The sequence below is a fragment of the Eleutherodactylus coqui genome, chromosome 4, assembly GCF_035609145.1.
Source record: "Eleutherodactylus coqui strain aEleCoq1 chromosome 4, aEleCoq1.hap1, whole genome shotgun sequence".
NCBI lineage: Eukaryota > Metazoa > Chordata > Amphibia > Anura > Eleutherodactylidae > Eleutherodactylus > Eleutherodactylus coqui.
This window is the reverse complement of record NC_089840.1, coordinates 68,187,167-68,209,176: the sequence shown is the minus strand read 5'-3', so window position 1 is coordinate 68,209,176 and position 22,010 is coordinate 68,187,167. Positions and strand designations below refer to the sequence as shown.

Below are 22,010 nucleotides of genomic sequence, written 5' to 3'. Positions count from 1 at the left end.
AAAACAAATTAAAACGGCATGGTAAATCTGTTGAATTTTAAGACTGTCTAGTTTAAGTTTATACCACCTATTAGTTGGCTTAGTTTACATCAAAAATTGTGCCAAAATGTTGGTGCAATTTGGACCATAACTAGAGATGAGCGAACATACTCGTCCGAGCTTGATGCTCGCTCGAGTATTAGGGTACTCGAGATGCTCGTTACTCCAGACGAGCACCACGCGGTACTCGAGTCAATTCCATTTCCTTCCCTGCATGTTTTGCGCCATTTTCTGGCCAATAGACATCCAGGGAAGGCATTACAACTTCCTCCTGTGATGTTCCAGCCCTATCCCACCCCGCTGCAGTGAGTGGCTGGGGAGATCAAGTGACCGCTGAGTATTTAAAGTGGTCCCACCTGTGGCTTGCCTCACACACACGCTGGCAGAGATTAGGGAGAGTGCTGTTCCTGCTGTTCCTGCTATAGGGAGAGTGTTAGGCTACTGTTTGTGTCTTCAAGAACCCCAACGGTCTTTCTTAGGGCCACATCTGACCGTGTGCATTACTGTTGGGGCTGCTGGGAGCAGTTTTGCACAACTGCGCAGACTATTGTGTTCTCAGTCTGCAGTCAATTATACAGAGTATAGGGGCAGCACTGGTCAGGCAGGGACATTTGTAGTGTAGAATCCTGTCAACAATTACCCCAAAAAAGCTCCTTCTTAGGGCTACCTGTGACCGTGTGCATTTTACTGCGTGGCTGCTGGGAGTTGCCTCACTATTACCCAGCTAGGCCTTTTTGCAGCCTTGCGTATAATTATTTTGGGACTGCAGTGTGCGTTACATAACCGCTGTGAGCCTCCAACTGCACGCCAATAATTGCATATTTTTTTACACCGCTCTGTGTGTGCCTGCAAATTCACGCACAGCGTGCGGCAACAGCCCCTGATAGAGGGAAAGACATATATGCGTTCTGTAGGCTGTTAGCTTTTTCAAAAAAATTTTGAAAAAAACGCTCCTTCTTAGGGCTACCTGTGACCGTGTGCATTTTACTGCGTGGCTGCTGGGAGTAGCCTAACTATTACCCAGCTAGGCCTTTTTGCAGCCTTGCGTATTATTTTTTTGGGACTGCAGTGTGCGTTACATAACCGCTGTGAGCCTCCAACTGCACGCCAATAATTGCATAATTATTCAGACCGCTCTGTGTCTGCTCTATTCGTAATCCACCATGCTGAGGGGTAGGGGTAGGCCTAGAGGACGTGGACGCGGGCGAGGACGCGGAGGTCCAAGTGAGGGTGTGGGCACAGGCCGAGTTCCTGGTCCAGGAGAATCGCAGCCGGCAGCTCCGGGATTAGGAGAGAGGCAAGCTTCATATCACAATTAGGGCGAGCACCCACTGGCGATTGCGTTTTCCGCGGGAAAAAAACGCAGTGTTTTCGCCGCGTTTCCCGCGATTTTTCCGCGCGTTTTTCGCCGCGGTTTTCGCGGCGTTTTCGCGGCATTTTCGCAGCTTTTCCGTTAATTTCCATTGACATTCATGGGTGCATTAGGAGAAAAATAAGGACACATATGCAACTGACAGTTCCTATGTTAAAAACGCAAACGCAACGCAAAAAAAACGCCAGTGGACAGGAACACATGTTATCTCTATGCCTGTGCAGGAAAATCGCAAAACGCAGGTAAAAAAACGCCAGTGGGTGCTCGCCCTTACTGGGTCCACGGGGTAGACCTTTATTATAAACTGAACAGTGTAAGCAGGTCCTGTCGTGGATGGCAGAAAATGCATCCAGCAATGTATCGACCACCCAGTCTTCTACGCCGTCCACTGCTGCAACTCTGAATCCTCTCGCTGCTGCTCCTCCTTCCTCCCAGCCTCTTCACTTCATGAAAATGACACATTCTGATGAGCAGACAGACTCCCAGGAACTGTTCTCGGGCCCTGCCTTGATTGGGAAAAAATGGTTCCTCTCCCACCGGAGGAGTTTGTCGTGACCGATGCCCAACCTTTGGAAAGTTCCCGGGGTCCGGGTGATGAGGCTGGGGACTTCCGGCAACTGTCTCAAGAGCTTTCAGTGGGTGAGGAGGTCGATGATGATGAGACACAGTTGTCTATCTGTGAGGTAGTAGTAAGGGCAGTAAGTCCGAGGGAGGAGCGCACAGAGGATTCGGAGGAAGAGCCGCTGGATGATGAGGTGACTGACCCCACCTGGTTCGCTAAGCCAACTGAGGAGAGGTCTTCAGAGGGGGAGGCAAGTGCAGCAGCAGGACAGGTTGGAAGAGGCAGTGGGGTGGCCAGGGGTAAAGGCAGGGCCAGAGCGAAGACTCCCCCAACTGTTTCCCAAAGCACCCCCTCGTGCCAAGCCACCCTGCAGAGGCCTAGGTCTTCAAAGGTGTGGATGTTTTTCAGTGAGAGCGGGGATGACCGACGAACAGTGGTGTGCAACCTTTGTCGCGCCAAGATCAGCCGGGGAGCCACCAGTACTAGCCTCACCACCACCAGCATGCGCAGGCATAAGATGGCCAAGCACCCCACAAGGTGGGACGAAGGCTGTTCACCGCCTCCGGGTCGCACCACTGCCTCTCCCCCTGTGCCTCAACCTGCCACTCAGATCCAACCCCCCTCTCAGGACACAGGCACGAGCGCCTCCCTGCCTGCACCCACACCCTCACTTCCACTGTCCTCGGCCCCATCCAGCAATGTCTCTCTGCGCAGCATCCAGCTGTCGCTAGCGCAAGCGCAAATACGCCACCACGCACCCACACGCTCAAGCTTTAAACGTGCACATTGCGAAATTGATCAGCCTGGAGATACTGCCGTACAGGCTTGTGGAAACGGAGGCTTTCAAAAACATGACGGCGGCGGCGGTCCCACGCTACTCGGTCCCCAGTCGCCACTATTTTTCTGGCACTTTAAAAAAAAGAAAAAAAATGTTTAGGGCATGGCGTGTGGGCCACAGCTAACATTTATTTCCTCTCATGTAACCTCAGCTATCCGGGGCATGGCAATAGGATTTATTTTTGTACCGTCTGTGGGTTCCTGCTAGCCACCCATGCTGCGGGTGCACACAGACTTGCCATAGCGGAGTTGTAACTGCCTGACACTTTAAAAAAAAAAACAGAATGTCTAGGGCATGGCATGTGGGCTGCAGCCAACATGTATTTCCTCTCACGTAACCTCAGTTATCCGGGGCACTGCAATGGGATTTCTTTATGTACCGTCTGTGGGTTCCTGCTAGCCACCCGTGCTGCGGGTGCACACAAACTTGCCATAGCGGAGTTGTACCTGCCTGGGACTTTTTTAAAAAAAACAGAATGCCTAGGTCATGGCGTGTGGGCCGCAGCCAACAGGTATTTCCTCTCATGTAACCTCAGCTATCTGGGGCACTGCAATGGGATTTCTTTCTGTACTGTCTGTGGGTTCCTGCTAGCCACCCGTGCTGTGGGTGCACACAGACTTGGCATAGCGGAGTTGTACCTGCCTGTCCCCAAAACACTGACAGACTTGGGTAGGGTGCAGAGTGCTGATGGTTTACCCCTTGCGCTGTCGATGAGGTATTTGACACCCAAACAGAATGAGTAGTGTGTGGACACATGGAGTCCCCATTGCTATGTCACTCGCAGCACCTTGGGCCACACAAGGTGTTTGCTGGGACAGAGGCTGACCCAGTGCCCGCTCACATACTTCCTACACCGAGTATTGCTGCATTGTGGAGATGTGTAGAAGTGCTGGGCTAGCAGCTGAGTCCTCTTTATGCCCACGTTTGCAGCTCCTGACGGAGGTGGCACAGGATTGGAATGAAGATTGAACGTCAATCTATTATCAATTCTCAATAGCATTGTGGCTATCACCCACACTTTCAAAGAGGGTCGCTGCCTGGCCCTGCCAACCCTCTGCAGTGTGTGCCTCCGGTTCCTCCTCATGGCAGACTTATAAATAAACATGAGGGTGGTGTGGCTATGAAGCTAGTGTGTGGCATGAGGGCAGCTGAAGGCTGCTCAGGGGCACTTTTATGAGCACTGCGGACGCAGGGTCGTGCGGGGGGGTTGGGCAGCATGTAACCCAGGAGAAGAGGCAGCGGTGTGTCCCGCAGGCAGTGATTGTGCTTGGTTGGAGGTAGTGTGGTGCTTAGCTAAGGTGTGCCTTGCTGATGAGGGTTTGTCCGAAGTAAAAATTGTTAGGGGGGATGGGGGGGCACTCTTGCCGCTATTGTGGCTTAGTAGTGAGACCTGGGAACCTGAGATGCAGCCCAACATGTTGCCCCTCGCCTGCCCTATCTGTTTCTGTGTCGTTTCCATCACTTTCGTAGGTTTTACAGATTTACATAAATGAAAACCTTAGCAAGCATCGGTCATATACAAAAATGCTCGAGTCGCCCATTGAATTCAATGGGGTTCGTTACTCGAAACGAACTCTCGAGCATCGCGGAAAGCTCGACTCGAGCAACGAGCACCCGAGCATTTTGGTGCTCGCTCATCTCTAACCATAACACTTTTTGGATCAGTTGGAAAAATTGGCAAAAAGTTTCTAAAACAAAGTAAGTATGTCACAAAGCATGTAAGAAAACTGTTGTATTTTGAATAGTAAATCTGCTCCATTGTTGTGGTGGCGGCAAAGTTATTTTATGATGTGCCATCTTTAGCTTTATGATCAATTGAAGTATGATCGAATTGAGACAATTTTTCCAAGGTTGAGAGGAATTTTTGTCTCGTGTTGTTCTTCAAAGCCAGCAAGTCTTCAAACCTGTAGATTTGGTTGACTTTTTCAACTTATTGTTTATTGTAGAGAGTTGATTGGGAAATAGTGAACAAGAATTAAAAATCTAGCTGCAGTTGCAATGTTGTGCTTATCATGTCTAAAGGGTAACCAGAGCAGAATTAACTCAGATGAAAAGCTAATCTCTGAGACAGACATTCTTAATTACTTGTTAGACCCTGTTTCAAAAAACCTTGAGTTTAGAGCATGAGAGCCAGAGGTGTGCCCAGGTGCAGATTGGCATCTCCAGCAAATACCAGAGGCAGATAAGTGTGCCCTCTTTAGAAAAACAGGAGTTTTGTACCATCTCGAAACAAGTTTAAAAGCGTTTTGCTATCTTTTTATATAAAGAAGCCATTAACATGCTTGAGTATTCGTTTCACCTCGTCTTCAGAAAATTTCTTGTCGAACATAAACTGGCTTCTTAAGGTACAATGGTTGGGTGCATAAGTGCCTGACACAGGGGAGCAATAGTCTGTCAGAGAATGATGGTGGAGTGTGGCAGAGATCTGTTCCAGACTCCATTCACTATAAATAGGCAGTCACTCGAAGATTGAGCGACTTTTGTTTCCATTGAGTGAGAAGTTGCACCATAGTCGTTCTGTTTCAGGTCACTAAAATGGAATGACTAGCAACTTCTTGCTCAGTGTCCTGTCAGAGACCATGTGTACACGAGGCGAACATCGTTCTTAATTGCTCATTTGAGCAATTATTTTGGTGATCATTGGCCCATTTGAAAGTACCTTTAGGTGCAGTAGTGTCAAGTTATAACTCGAATATTTTAGATCTAAGCTTAAGGCGGGATGTTAGGAAGGAGAAGACAATCTTTGAGCCAATTAGTGTCTCTGAGTTGGAGAACATGCTTTCTAACAAAGTTCCTGCATGCCTGTCTGTAAGGCAGTTTGTGAACAAAATTGAGATACTTTCATAATTGGAGGTATTGGTTCCATTTAGTCAGATAAGTAACCATCTCTGGGATGGATTTAATAGCGAGCCCTTTGAGAGAGGACCATGGCTGAGTGTCCCTGGAAGAAGGAGGAGATAAGACACAGCGGAATGAGTGGTGAGGCAGAAGATGAGGCAACTTGGCATTCCTGCACGTAGCGCCATACATGTATAATACCCTTTGTGATATCACTAGTGATTTCACTACCCATGGAGAGCTTGACAGAAGACCTGAAGCAGAGAAGATAGCTGCTATCTAACACATTTTTCCTATTGCAAAGTAAGGGTCATCCTGTACCATCAATGAAAGCCAACAAGTGATGATTTGCCCTGTTGTGTGCTTGGATATCTAACAGACCGACAGAGCAACCCCCCCCCCCCCCCATTTTGCCTGAATAAGTGTGTTTAGTATTTCATGGAAATCTAATAAATAGACTTATGATTTCATGTATATCTTAACTTAAATTCTGCTTTGTTTTTGAAATATAGGTAATTATTCAGTCCCTGAGAATAAAAGTGTTTGGTTCATATGTGACAGTAACTATATGTATCGATTACTGCTCTTTATTGGGTTGTCATTAGCACATACTGCACTATAAATAATGTTCCACTGACGAGAGAATAATCTTTCTACTACATCTTTCCTATTTTTGTATCGTTGCTTCCACCCTGAAGTTGCTTGACTTCCTCATCTCTGCTCTTAGGTCTAAATGGCTTAAAGGGTTTATTCATAATTAGAACAAACTGGTCTGCTTTAAATATTCAAAATGCAATCCTCTTCCTATTTATGGATTATGTATCCTTCCCTATTTTGGGATAGATAAGTAGAAAAAAAGGATGAAGTGGAGCAAGCCTAGATGAGTACTATAGGGCATTTTTAGTACTTCTTCTTAAGGTTGGTTGTACCAACTTCAGGGATCACAGGGTCAGAGTATAGAAAAAAATTGAGGTTGAGGCAGGACAACCCTATACCCTGATGGACATAATGGTGTCTTATACCCTGAAAGCTTTTCTAACCAAACTGGCAGCATTGGCTTATGGTATCCGGGCTGCAGATACTTACATCATTTTGTTTCTGTAACCCGGGATAGCCATTCTCGATAAAAACAGATGGTTATCGTCTTACTCAGCATTTTCTGGTGTATGGTCTAAGAGAAACCTCCATCACATATAGACACACACCTAAATGCTGATTTTTGTACACTTGCGGTGTATCGTCTAGGGATAATTTTCGTAATATATGGACACACACCCGAGTGTTTGATCCCTTATGCATCTGGTTCTATCTACGTACATGGCTTCTGATGAATCGCGGAGGCGATAGCAACACGTTGAGCTGAGTTTATATAGAGCCGAGAATTTGGACAAAAAAAAGTCCTTTCCATTATCTATTCTAATTACACACTAAGGCCTTAGTCAGACGGGCGTTTTTTTGCGCGATTTGCGCATGCGTCCGGCGATTTTATAAAACCATTGCTTTGCAATGGTATCGGACACATGAGCGCTTTTTATGCGCTCGGCCGATAAATTATAGAACAGAAATCGCAGATCGCACCTATCTGCGATCTGCGATTCCTGTTCTCTTCTCTATATGCGCTCAATGGGGCCAGCGGCAGCAGCGCCGACCCCATTGAGAGCATATACTAGACAAATCATTCAAACGATGTTTGCCCATTGAATTCAATGGAGCCGGCAATACAGCCGGCTCCATTAAAAGCAATGGGCTGCCGGCGATCGCGGGATGAATTGTCGGGAAGGGCTTAAATATATAAGCCCTTCCCTGCAATTCATCCAGAAATGTGTAAAAATAAAAAAAATATATATACTCACCTTGTCCCGGCAGACGGAGTTCAACGCGGCTGGCTGGCAGTGGGTGTGAGTGGGTGTGAGTGAGCAGGGACCAATCAGGGGCAGCTCTCACTCACACCCATTCATGAATTCATGAATGGGTGTGAGTGAGTGCTGCCTCTGATTGGCTCAGCGCAGGGACCAATCAGGGGCAGCTCTCACTCACACCCACTCACACCAACTGCCGGCCGGCCGTGCTGAACTCCGTCTGCCGGGACAAGGTGAGTATATATATTTTTTTTATTTTTACACATTTCTGGATGAATTGCAGGGAAGGGCTTATATATTTAAGCTCTTCCCGACAATTCATCGTGAGATCGCCCGCAGTGCATTGCTTTCAATGGAGCTGGCTGTATTGCCGGCTCCATTGAATTCAATGCGCTGGACAGCTCCAGCCCGTTTCTATTGAAACGCGGCTAGGAGCAGTTTTTTCGGGCGATTTTTCGGCCCCGGTCACGCGATTTGCGGATGCGCATCCGTCATGCGATCCGCAAATCGCGGCAAAAAACGCCCATGTGTCTAAGGCCTTAGGATCATAGATGTTGGTATGCACCACTGTATATTAAAGCCGGACAATTAAACTGGCACTATTGCTATGTTAAATTTAGTCTTGGCTATTAGCGAAATTCCCTATTGTGGGACACTGGGTTAAAGGTAGACTCTGGACCTGGTCCTTGAATAGACCCGGTGGGTTACCTAACCAGATATACGAAGATGCATAACGGAAAGAATCATCTGTAAATCATTATTTGTTTATATGAGGCCCTCTTCCTTTGCATATTTTAGGAAAGTATAATTAAAAGTTACGTTTTAGTTTCTAAAGGATTTCAGTCTGTGAAATTAACGAATAAGTCTACTGATCCCCCTGCAGCTGTGATTTTTCACATCTGACCAGGGACAACGTCTGTATTGAGTTTCTATATTCTCCTTGTTGCTTGTGTGGGTTTCTTTTCCATAATAATCACCTTTACTAATAGAGAGTACATTTATTAAGAAGAAATCAAACTTTGATGACCCTTACACAGTGCTAGGAACCAGTTTTAGGGGTATTGGTGACATTCCAAATCGGTTTGAACTAATTTAGACTGAACCAAACTTTTCGCTGAAGTTTGAAACTTTTTAAAAGTTCACTGAACAGTATTGCCAATCATGCCTGACAGTTGCAGGAGAGGGCATTAGGCAGCAGTTGCAGCACAGCTCTCATGATTGCAGTGGACTCATAACTATCAGTCAGCTGTATTCTTTTATGAATGCTATTAATGGCATAATACTGTTTTTTACAGTTGGGGCTAATAGTATATTGGACCTGTCTCTATACTATGCTGCCCTTAAACAGTATGGTGACAGATCTACTTTAATGGGGCTAAACACTCCCACCTTGCTTCATCTGGTTCACATTTATTTTCTTTCTCTTACAGGGAGGAATTCTACCTACCGAGGTTGCTTTCGAGCCCCAGAAAATGGGACCCTTGTATTTCCTGCATCATTTGTCAACCTCTCCACAGATATGTGCTTAGATTTCTGCTCTGCTAAAGTAAGTACATGTTCTTGCTATATAGTATTTCACACCTACTGATATTCAAGTGTTTCACTTTTAATATATAATTAAACAACAATTGCACCACATTAAGTGTCCACTCTAAGTGCATTTCAATTGAGACTTATTAATGTTATATGCAATTTGTGTTAAAGATCAAGCAAGCCTAATACAGGGCTGCTAACAATGCATGAAAATGTATGTATTTAAGTTTTATGAAGTACCCAGATAGGTGAGCAATCAAGTGACTAAACCTTTCCAGGGGTTGATAGTTTCTATAGCAAAAGACCATCGGTCGTAGACTTGTAGGTCTCCCTGCAGTGTGTTACACATGTTGCATCCATACGCTATGCTGGCAGAGACCTGTATGGTTTTGCGCCTGCCCGCGAATCACATGCACATGGAAATGCGCAGTGTGATTTTTTTTTTTACATTTCCCGCTCTGTTCAGGAATTTCCCAGCAGCACAGATGCCTGGGTTTCCCTGCAGTGGAGACGAAGTAATTCCCTCTTAGCGGGGAGGGAAGGGTTCCCCTGCAGAGGAGAAGAAGGAATTCCCCAACAGCAGGAAGAGAGGGGGGAAATCCCTCCCTCCCCACTCCTAGGGAAATCCCTCTCTCCCCACTCCTGGGGAATTCCTTCTTTTCCCTGCTGCTGGGGAATTCCTTCCTTCCTTTACCCGCTACAGGGGAATTCCTCCTTCTCTCCTGTAGGGGAACCCGGGCATCTGCGCTGCTGGGGAATTAATCACCCTTTGTCGGCTGCCTCGCATAGTCTCTGATAGAATTCTATGTAGGCTTCTGTGATTTTCTGCAACAAGATAGGTGAAGACTAGAGATGAGCGAGCGTACTCGTCCGAGCTTGATACTCGTTCGAGTATTAGGGTGTTCGAGATGCTCGTTACTCGAGACGAGTACCACGCGGTGTTCGAGTCACTTTCATTTTCTACCCTGAGAAATTTGCGCGCTTTTCTGGACAATAGAAAGACAGGGAAGGCATTACAACTTCCTCCTGTGATGTTCCAGCCCTATACCACCCCCCTGCAGTGAGTGGCTGGCAAGATCAGGTGTCACCCGAGTATTAAAATCTGCCCGCCCGCGGCTCGCCACAGATGCATTCTGACAGAGATCAGGGAAAGTGTTGCTGGTGCCAGAGCTGCTATAGGGAGAGCATTAGGAGTGATTTTAGGCCTTAAGAACCCCAACGGTCCTTCTTAGGCCATAGTCAGAAATCGCAGATCGCACCTATCTGCGATCTGCGATTCCTGTTCTCTTCTCTATATGCGCTCAATGGGGCCGGCGGCAGCAGCGCCGACCCCATTGAGAACATATAGAAGACAAATCATTCTTCTCTGCCACAGCTGTAACAGCTGTGGCAGAGAAGAACGATGTTTGCCCATTGAATTTAATGGAGCCGGCAATACAGCAGGTTCCACTGAAAGCAATGGGCTGCCGGCGTGCGCGGGATGAATTGTCGGGAAGGGCTTAAATATAGACACCCCCTTCACACCCACTGCCGGCCGCGCTGAACTCCGTCTGCCGGGACAAGGTAAGTATATATATTTTTTTTATTTTAACACATTTCTGGATGAATTGCAGGGAAGGGCTTCTATATTTAAGCCCTTCCCGACAATTCATCCCGCGCACGCCGGCAGCCCATTGCTTTCAGTGGAACCGGCTATAAGCATGTAACCCAGGAGAAGTGGCAGCGGAGTGTCATGCAGGCAGTGATTGTGCTTTGTTGGAGGTAGTGTGGTGCTTAGCTAAGGTATGCATTGCTAATGAGGGTTTTTCAGAAGTAAAAATTGTTGGGGGGGGGGGGGCCACTCTTGCCACTATTGTGGCTTAATAGTGGGACCTGAGAACTTGAGATGCAGCCCAACATGTAGCCCCTCGCCTGCCCTATCCGTTGCTGTGTCGTTCCCATCACTTTCTTGAATTGCCCAGATTTTCACAAATGAAAACCTTAGCGAGCATCGGCGATATACAAAAATGCTCGGGTCGCCCATTGACTTCAATGGGGTTCGTTACTCGAAATGAACCCTCAAGCATCGCGATAATTTCGTCTCGAGTAACGAGCACCCGAGCATTTTGGTGCTCACTCATCTCTAGTGAAGACCTATATTTTCACGCTGCAGGGAATTTCAATTGCTGAATTCTGCCACTGGTGTCCTATCTTTTTTGGTGCAATTTTTTGACACAGCTACAAATCGTTCATCTGAAGTTTTCCATAGGAAACCACTGATTCTATGAGACGTGATGTTTTGATGCATGTAACTTTGTTGCAGAAAATCGTCCATGTGAAGGAGGCCTTAAAGGTGTTGTCCCGCGATAGCAAGTGGGGGTGTACACTTCTGTATGGCCATATTACTGCACTTTGTAATATACATCGTGCATTAAATATTGGCCATACAGAAGTTATACACTTAGCCCCTCCGGTGCTGGCGTCCCCGTCTCCATGGCGCCGACCAAAGCCGCCTTCTCCCTGGATTAGACGCGCTTGCGCTGAAGGGGCCGCTCCGGTATGCTCGCGCCGCACAGGTCTTGTGCGGCGCGAGCACGCCGGAGCGGGACAGAAGAGGGCAGACAGCGCAAGCGCGTCTAATCCAGGCAGAAGGCGGCTTTGGTCGGCGCCATGGAGACGGGGACGCCAGCACCGGAGGGGGTAAGTGTATAACTTCTGTATGGCCAATATTTAATGCACGATGTATATTACAAAGTGCATTAATATGGCCATACAGAAGTGCTTAACCCCACTTGCTATCGCGGGACAACCCCTTTAAGATATAATTAAGCAGAGATCTCTCTCAGCCAGTAATGCTGTGCTATTTTCTTGGACTGTAAAATGATCTTCATACTCTGTAGAATATTTATAGAATACAGTTAGTTAATGATATCAGCATCCATAAGTCTTAGTCATGTGCTGTAAATCTGACAGTTGTTAATTAGTGTTGTCCGCTGACAGAGGCAATTTACCTGGTGCAGACACCATAGTTCATCCCTTATGTCAACTGAAAAGTCAACATTTTCCCTCTACAGGTCATTTGTGCTCTTGTTATATTGTATATTGCACTGTATAAAAAATAATAAAAATATGAAATATAGCAAAGAAAACGCAATGTTATATTACAAAACGTCTGGCAATTATTCAGTAACAAATGTTTTGCTAGCAAAGGACAGTAATTTAGCTAGTCCTTTAGAGCATAAGCTGCAGTGCCATGCTTTCTTCTGTATGTAATTAGAATACAAATTAGATATCTCTTTTTTAATTGCATGCCCCTGAACCCAAGGAATAAAAAATCAGTTAATCAGATGGACTTAAATAGATGATCTAATTAGTAAGCATGTATTGCTTGCTAAGCCAAACTTAAAGGGATATTACACTTTCTGCGAATAAAGCTTATTACTGGTGTGACAAAAAGTTATACAATTTTCCAGTAAACTTTGTACTTCACGGTTTGTAGAATTGCTACTTGCAGCCATTCAATGTGAAGTTCATTGCTTAGTTCCAGGCAGGGGCGTAACCAAAGGCTCATGGGCCCAGGTGCAAATGTTTATCTTGGGGCCCCCCAACTTCTCCTAACCTCTTAATGCAGAGTCATAACTTGAAGCTCCTGGGCCCTAATGCAAAATCTGTAACAGGGCCCCCAACTATAATGCTTTATTCATAGTACTGGGCTCCCTATATGGAGAAGAGAGGCCTTATGGGCCCCCTAAGGCTTCTGGGCCCGGGTGCAACGACATCCCCTAAATCCCCTACAGTTACGCCAGTGTTTACAGGGGATAGAAATCTGTGTTGGCTGTATGATGATTACACGGGCTCAGAGCCTGTAAAAGTGAGGCCATGATCACACATCACAGAGTAAATCTACACCATAATTCAAGTGCCAAAATGTTGTGTACTTTTGTTTAAGCGCAGTGTTGTCTTTGCATCAAAACATACTTTTTTGAATTACTGCCAAAACATTCAGCCTCTATTTTTGGCAGACTTGATATAGGTTTTGGCAAAACATAGCTCGGATGTTTTTCTTAGAAAAGGCTTCTGTCTTGCTACCCTATTCCACATCCCAGACATATGAAGAATATGGGATATGGTTGGCACATGCACTACACAACCAGTACTTGCCAGATATTCCAGCAGCTTCCTTGGGAGCCTCCCGGACCAATATGTTTTCATCAATTTTTCAGGGACGTCCAGTTCTTAGTAATCTGTTGTGCCAAATTTAATCCACTTCTTGATGACAATTTTCAATGTGTTCCTTGGTATATGTAATGCCTTGGAAATTTTTTGTTACCCTTCTCCTGACTGATGGTGAAGTAAAGTCCCCTGGTGCAAGCACTGAGTCATGACTGACTCCTAGGGTGACTTGGCAGACTGTTTTTGTGGGGTGGTTTGCCATTGCCTTTCCCCCAAGTCATTTTTACCTCCAAGCAAGCTGGATAATTATTTTACTGACCTCAGAAGAATGGAAGGCTGAGTCAACAAGTGGGGCCTGAACCCGCAACCTTCAGGTCATGAGCGTGAGCAGAGCTTAGGACTGCATTTCTGGTCCCTTAACACTCTGCCACACTGATACCTTTCCACAGTCAGATCCTTTGGATGTATTCTAAGCTGTTTATGGACCAACTAAGAAAATGTCAGGAAAATCCTACTATAACAGCTGAACTTTATATTGGGTAAATAAGAATCACTGTAAATAATGGCAGCGGAGTACTGACTACTAAACGTGATTGGCTAATTCTGTACACAAACATATCCCCCAATATTTCTCGCAGCATAAGAAAAAAAAAACGCTAGTGGGTGTACACCCTTTATGATTTCAGTTTTTCTTTCAATAGAATTGTACAGATAACAGGTCACCTGTATAGATGAGCGAGTATATTCGCTAAAGGCAATTGCTCGAGCGAGCATTGCCTTTAGCGAGTATCTCCCCCACTCGAGACTGAAGGTTCGGGTGCCGGCAGCGGGCACGGAGCTGCGGGGGAAAGCGAGGCAGAACGAAGGGGAGATCTCTCTCTCCCCCCCCCCGCTCCCTCCTGCTGACAGCCACTACTCACCGCTCCCCCACGCTGGTACCCAAACCTTCCGTCTCGAGCGGGGAGATACTTGCTAAAGGCAATGCTCGCTCGAGCAATTGCCTTTAGCGAGTATACTCGCTCATCTGGAGGTGGAAATAAATCTGAAATGATTCATCTTCGTCAGATTCGTTAACATGACAAAAACATGGCATGTTAACAGGGTTGTGTAGACTTTTTATATCCACTGTACATTTACAGGGCAATGGCAGAGAATGTGAAATTCCCAACAGCCTAGATGTAATTATCATGACAATCATGCCAATGAAATTGCTATTTATTCACATGGAATATTCTTAAAACCCTGATTGTTAAGCGTTCTGTTATTCTGCACTGTTCATTAATGAGATGCGAAATCCATAAAAAAATTGAAATAAAAAATGCTTTCTAGATATCTAGAATCCTCCTACTCTACTCCACACCAGGCAGGATCCTCTGTGAGAATACTACATTCAAAATCATTTCATGCAAATCAGGCTATTTTTTCACACCAAGTCCTGATATGTTCATGTAACCAGTTTTATAACAAGTTTTTTTTTTTCCTAGGCGTTTGATGCACTCAGTGGCTTTCTTATTAAGATGCATATCACCATCTGCTAATCATGCAGCATTCTCTGGTGATGGAGCTGCATATCAAAGTATATTTTTGCATTTCATTTCCTAACTATTTGCATAGCGTATTTTTACAAAAAGGAAAAAAAAATATTCATATGCAGAGTATATTTGCACTGGTTGCTTAAAGTGCAAATATATGGAGGGCTAGAATAGGCAGAAAAAATAATAGCAATCTGAATTTTAGCACGTAACAGACATGTGTAAAATATATGCAGCGCGTGGCAGGGATATTTTCATCTTTATTGTAGAATTTGAATACAATCATGGAAGTTTCTAAGCAGAAAGAAGATCATTTGTAATGATACAAATGATACAAAGTGATCTGCAGCTTGTGGACTTGACCCGTCCATTTATTATGAGGCAGTTATCCATTTGAATGGCCAAATGTAGCACTATAGTTCTCAGGGTAGTTCATCAATAGTTGATCGGCTGGCGTCCACTGTTCGACCCTATGTAGTGACCGGGGCTTGTAATGGCAAGAGCAGCTCCCATTGATACAAGAGCCAGACATTAGATAGGGGTCGAAACAGTTGCTTCCACTCCTACCCCAGTATGTAGCAGCGCTGACAGTATGCACCCACTTAGCTGATCAGCTGGCTTCTCAAGTGGTGGACTATAGTTGGTCAACTATTGGTGGCCAATCCTGAATTAAGCCATATTCAAATCTGCTCCAAGCTGATTTTGGTGCTGATTTGCCCACATAATGGAATATTTTGCAGTGCCTTGTGGAATATTTTGGTGTAGATGAAAGCTCCCAAAAGGGACCCTCGTCATAGAAAGTGATGGCATATCGCTAGGGTTGATTGCTGGGACTTCCACAATTTCGAAAATTAAGGGTCTACAGCATTGGTTTTCCATGCACAGCACATTTGGCAGCATATAAGTAAGACAAGGAACCTATTTTGAAATCCTAGAAGCCCACTCCTTGTACCAGCCCTAGAGTGACCCAAAATATGGTCCCATACAATTATTGAAACAGTGGCCCCTAAACAGTGTTAGTCATAGTGACCCTGGAAATGGCATTCATTAAGCCAAATAATAGAGCCTGAAGACAGAAAAAAACACAATACCCCAGTCTCCCTTATCACATCACATTGGGCAGACGACAGAGAAGAACAACTGCAGGTAATATACCTTCACCGTGTCTGGTCCTGGGACAGAATTTTGTCCTGAAAATGGACTGTTGCTTTAAGAAAGATGGGAAACACATTACTGATTAAACACAATATTATATAATCACAAATAAGCAATCTTTTATTTTGCATTCCAGTTTTCTGAGCTCTCTGTTCTTCCTTTTGTCCTTTTCCCTGAAGGCTTTAGTGTACAGTCATCCTAGTTTGTTTTCCCAATATTGTTAACTTCTGCCTTATATTTTCAATGTTATTGAGTTGCTTTTAGTAAACATCCTCCTCTACAAAAACATTTCCTTTTCTGGGAATTAGAGGATTAATTATATTTACTCATCTCCAACTGTCCTTATACAAACCTTGCAGTAGGGAACTTGTGTGTGAGGTAGGAAGCCTGGAGGTTTTCTATCATGTACAGGATTTCCTATTTCCATCCATCTTAAGATCCATTAACTTTTTTTGGAATGCAGGCTGCATTTTACCAAGAGGTGATTTATATTTTATTCCACAAGATAAATTTCTGAGTTTAGTTTTCAATACTGATAGATATAAACATGCAATTAAGTCATTTTGTCTACTCTCTGTACTACTGTACTACTACTCTCATAGAATCATAGAATGGTAGAGTTTAAAGGGACCTCCGGGATCATTGGAGCCAACCCCCTGCTCAGTGCAGGATTTATGACTGACTCCTAGGGTGACGTCACATCGTGACGTTTTCTTGGCAGACTGTTTTTTTGCGGGGTGGTTTGCCACTGCCTTCCCCAGTTATATTTTACCCTCCAGCAGGCTGGGTACTCATTTTTTACTGACCTCGGAAGGATGGAAGGCTGAGTCAACCTTGAGCCGGCTACCTGAACCAAGCAAGGATTAAATAACCTTCAGATCATGAGCAAGAGCTTAGGACTGCATTTCTTAACACTCTGCACCACAAGAAGCCCTCTAAAGATGTCCATTTCTTTTTTTATAGCAAGAAACTGGAGTCACACACAACACATAGATGTGTAATCTAAAACAATTCTTTGCTTACATTGAATGGCCAGTGTATTAGATATACCCATCTAGTAATGTGTTGGACCTCTTTCGGTCTTCAGAAACACAGTAATTCTTTGGATCAAGAGTGGGTCAAGAAACATTCCCCACACCATTACTCCACCAGCCTGAACTCTTGATACCTGAACAGGAAGGGTTCATTGATTCATGCTGCTACCACCAAATTCTACCCCCCCCCCACACACACACACACACACACACACACCATCAGCACAATGCAACAGAAATCTGGATTCACCTGACCAGGTGATGTTTTTCTACTGCTCAGTGATCCAATTTTACGATCCCTTGCCCCTTGGAGTCCTGCCTTTCTTTTTATCTGAAAATGGTCATCTGTGCTAAGGAATGATGAGTTGTGCAATCAGAGAAGTTAGTTGAAGCATCAGCATTGTATTCAGGTACAATTAGTTGGTTGCATACCGCCTTTCTGTTAGAACATTTCTTGACATCCTCCTCTGAGCCTTTTTGTCAATTAGTTGCTTTATGTCCACAGTATCCCCTCTCACTGAATGTTCTTTCTCAATCATACCATCCTCTGTCTCTCTTAACACCTTTGTACAAGAACACCCCATAAGGTTGGCAGTTTTTGAAATACTGGCCCTGGCTAGTTTGCGACCGATGACCAGGCCTCATTCAATGCCACTCAAATCACTCACTTTTGCCTAATCATACTGAAACTGATGCATGGAAAACTTGCTCACCTGATTTTATGCTGGGCGCCGGGGTCAAGGGTCTAATTTCCATATAAGACAACTCCAATTGTGAAAAGCCCAGTGCTTCTAATAAAGTGGCCATTCAGTGTATAGATAGGTAAAAATGCATTTTGTATATATAAGAACTTTTCAGTTATTTGGAAATAGCATCTCCTTGACTATTAGAAATGTACAGACATGTTCAATACCATTTTAGAATCACAGTGACCCTGTAAAAAGTTCATAGATTGTACATCTAGAATTACTGACTTAGAACAGAAAATCTATGTGAAGTCAAAACCATAATAAAGGCTACAACGTTTTGCCAGTCTACCAGGTTTTTGATAATTTAATGGGAATTGAATAATTTGCATTGCTCTTCTTACACTCGAAAATGCAAGAACCACCACACAAAAATGAAGGAGCCCATGATTAGTTAATGGTTTCTTTCAGGATCCATTGGTATTCATCCAAAAAGTCGATAAGCGTCATAGCTTCATTCTAACAGACCCATCCCAGTTGCACACCTTTATGCAAAGGAACCTAAATCCATACTTGGGGACTTAATTTGGGAGATTTACTAACACTGGTGCAAGGAAAACCCACTGAGCAGGGGGTTGGACCCGATGACCCTGGAGGTCCACTCCAAGTGTACCATTCTATGATTCTATGAGAAAATGGAGTAGTTGCCTATAGCAACTAATTAGGTGGCCATCTCTTCAAAAGTCTCTGATAAATTAGAGCTGAACTGTGATTGGTTGCTAGGGATAGCTGATCTACCTCTGCCTTGCACTGGTTTTGAAAATTGCCCTGAAGTTGCAGTCCCCATTTCATTCTGAAAATCAAAAGAAGAAACAAACTGACTGCTGTGGGTACTGGTCTCCAGAGCCTGACAAAAACTATGCCGGACTGACTCTAAAGTGAAGATATTCTGTCACAGCACTGCTAGTGCTGACTGGGGCTGAACACAGGTGCAGGTCTGGGCTGATATCATCATGCTGGTAACGGACCAGGAGATGTGTCTTTTGCTGCATGCATGATATCATTCTGCACTTTCCAATGAGAGAGAGGTATCTCCCTTCTGTCTCTGTACAGACAGTTGGCTGAGCAGCCAGCCTTTCAGCAATCTCTTGTGGGGTGTTTAAACTAGTTCCTTCTTGAAGAGGATGCCAGTTATAATTTTTGCATACTGGCTAGTGTTCTGTATTCAGTGTTCAGTGTTTGGAGGTTAGTGGTCAGTTGCCCTTGTTCCTCTCTGACTTGGACTTTACTTCCTTCCAGCAGAGGGGTCACCCTTTTCAGGGTGGGTGCTCTGCTTAAGTTGTGTATCCAGTTGGGGCAGATCAAGGAACACTTTGTAGCTTTATTTCCGGTCATTTGCCATCATCATTTTTTGTCTTTTATATCTGGCTCATATATTCCCTCGTACTCATCACTCAGTCTGTCATGGTGTCTAACTCCCAAGGTTTTTACTATCGATTGCACTAACAGGACTAAGCAGATGTCATAGAATCATAGAATGGTAGAGTTGGAAGGGACCTCCAGGGTCATCGGGTCCAACCCCCTGCTCAGTGCAGGATTTACTAAATAATCCCAGACAGATATTTGTTCAGCCTTTGTTTCAACACTTCCATTGAAGGAGAACTCACCACCTCCCATGGTAAACTGTTTCACTTATTGATCACCCTCACTATCAGAAATTGTTTTCTAATATCTTATTTGTGTCTCCTCCCTTTCAGTTTCAACCCATTGCTTCCAGTCTTTCCTTGTGCAAATGAGAATAGGGCTGATCCATCTGCAGTGTGACAACCCTTCAGATATTTGTAAACCGCTATTAAGTCTCCTCACAGCCTTCTTTTTTGCAAGCTAAACATTCCCAGATCCTTTAACCGTTCTTCATGGGACATGATTTGCAGACTGCTTACCATCTTGGTAACTCTTCTCTGAACTTTCTCCAGTTTGTCTATATCTTTTTTTAAAGTGGGGTGCCCAGAACTGGACACAGTATTTTAGATGAGGTCTGACTAAGGAAGAGTAGAGGGAGATAATGACCTCACGTGATCTAGACTTTATGCTTCTCTTAATACATCCCAGAATTGTGTTTGCCTTTTTGGCTGCTGCATCACATTATTGTCTCATGTTCAGTCTATGATCTATTAGTATACTGTCACGTCTCAGTCAGTACATAGGTAATTATTTGCCAGCACTCCTTGTTTCTGTAGGTTCTGTTCAGACTAGCAAGGGTTAACAAACAGCTCCTGTGCCTTCTAGTCTAGGTTAATTACCCTGCTAGTATCTGAGAGGGGTGCTGGTGATTGACATGTCTGTCTGCCTATCAGCTTCTCTCACCTCCCTATAAGATCCAGCTCTGGCTGCCTAGGAGGGCCGATTATTCTCCAGTGATCCCTGAGCAGTCCTGCTGCTCAGACCTGCTGAGTTCTGTCTCTGGTACTTTGGCCTGTTCCCTGTTTGTCCCAAGTGTTCTGCTACTGCAGATAGTAGCTGCTGTGTCTTTACCAGTTATTAGTTATTGCTTCCGTTCCCTGTGTGTCTGCCTTCGGTCCTGCGCCAATGGAAGTTACCTTGGTCTATCCTTTTGGCCTAGCCTGTATGTACTAGTAAGTTGTCTTCTGCATAGGTACAACGGTTCCTTCCTGTCTTGCCATCAGGCAGCGTAGAGTCAGTGTTGGCGGCCTGGACCTGTCCACCTTTGGGGTTACCTCCAGGAAGGGGCATTGGCATGGGTGAGGGTCAGGGAGTCCCGCGCCGTGCGTACCTGTGCACACTACTAGTATTGTAAGAGTCCTGCGCCGTGCGTACCTGTGCACACTACTAGTATTGTAACATGTACCCAAGTCTTTTTCACATGTGACATCTTTTCATTATCATTAAGTAGCATAAAGCTACTTGTTTCACCCCCAGTACGGGGTCTTCCTCAGACAGTAAAGATCAGTAAGGTAAAAAATATTTTACCCCTTCAGCAATGTGAGGGCTTTTTTTGTTGGTGTGAGCTATAGTCTTTACTGTTACTATTTTGGGTTGCATACAATGTTGTACTCCTATTTTTGAATTCCATTTTTTGGGAGGCAAGGTGACCAAAGAACTGAAAGCACATACTCACACTGTTTGTAATGACAGAAACAATTAACTGCATCAAAAGGGAATATTCCAACATACTTGGCATATATGACTATAAAGAAAGAACCTTGAATTAATAATGACAAAAATATTCAAAATGAGCTTTAAAATGATGTTTTTTCCTCCCTTTGATGAACTATTGTCATAGATGAATTGAGATTTATGTAAAGGGCTTCTGAAATTATTCCCTCATGCATTCAGTGTCATAATGATTGACATTTCTTGATTTATAAGCTTGTCTATTATCTCATGAGGACAGCAGCTTTGTGCAACCATCTGTGAACAAACTTGGAGAGAGAAAGAGCTTATGCATATGCTATATAAAGGCATAGTGAATGTAGCTACTCTTCAAGCAAAGTTGTTCTAAGCTTAGACCCCAGTTAGTGGATAGCTTGTAGAAAGTTACAGAGTTAGTTATCTATCCACTGTCAGTTTCTTGATATTGTTTATCAATTTACTGTGTATTCCCAAAATTTTCGAATGATCCTTGCCATGACTTATCACTTCTGGTCAGAGTGACAAACTCTATAATATGTGGCACCCTCAGTTTATGTTTTAAGCGTGCCTAAACTTTTCAATGACTTTGCAGAATAAGTTGTTGTTTACATGAGAAATAACATTGTATCTGGCCATTATAAAATTTGTTTCCTGCATTTCTTTCAGCAATTTTCCCCTTTTCACTTCATCTTTAATTCTCATTTTTTCCCTCAATTAGTGGGTGGGAACTTGCTGCTGTCATCTCTCTTACACTGCACACATAGAAGAAGAGAACCTGCTTACCTCCTATTTCTAATTATCATATAAAGAGAAGCCACAGCAACAGTATGGAAGACATTATAGAGAAATACTGAGCAATGTAGATGTGAGCTCTGTAGCTGTGAGACAGTAAAACACTTATCGATGTTTGATGGAGGGGGAGGAAGAAATGACTCTGATAAGTGGAGAAAAATGCATTTTTCTACAATAAAGTACGGGGGTGGACAAAAATATGGAAACAACGTACAAAATGCCATCCCTAAATTAAATGGGATTATAAATCATAGTTCAATAAAACATGTAGAGACCAATTTTAAATGGAGTTTATATTACACAGATGCTGCCAGGCAGAAGTGAACATCTGCCTGAGCAACAAGATTTCATTGGTCAGGGGTTTGAGCCACTCAGCTGCTGTTACCAGATCACTCCCAAAACCATCCGGAGCAGGGCAAGAGGGGAAGTAAACACAAATTTGGCAGGAAAGCTCTTAGCCAAGCA

General features: G+C 44.3%; 1 protein-coding gene across 1 annotated transcript in view; it reads left to right on the top strand.

Moving 5' to 3' along the window:
* The window catches only part of WSCD1 (WSC domain containing 1), a 253,925-nt gene that overhangs the window by 154,451 nt on the left and 77,464 nt on the right, over nt 1-22,010 (top strand). The window contains exon 5 of the mRNA XM_066599620.1: nt 8,939-9,054. Coding sequence (XP_066455717.1) covers nt 8,939-9,054 — 116 coding nt within the window. The remainder of the gene's footprint in view (nt 1-8,938; nt 9,055-22,010) is intronic.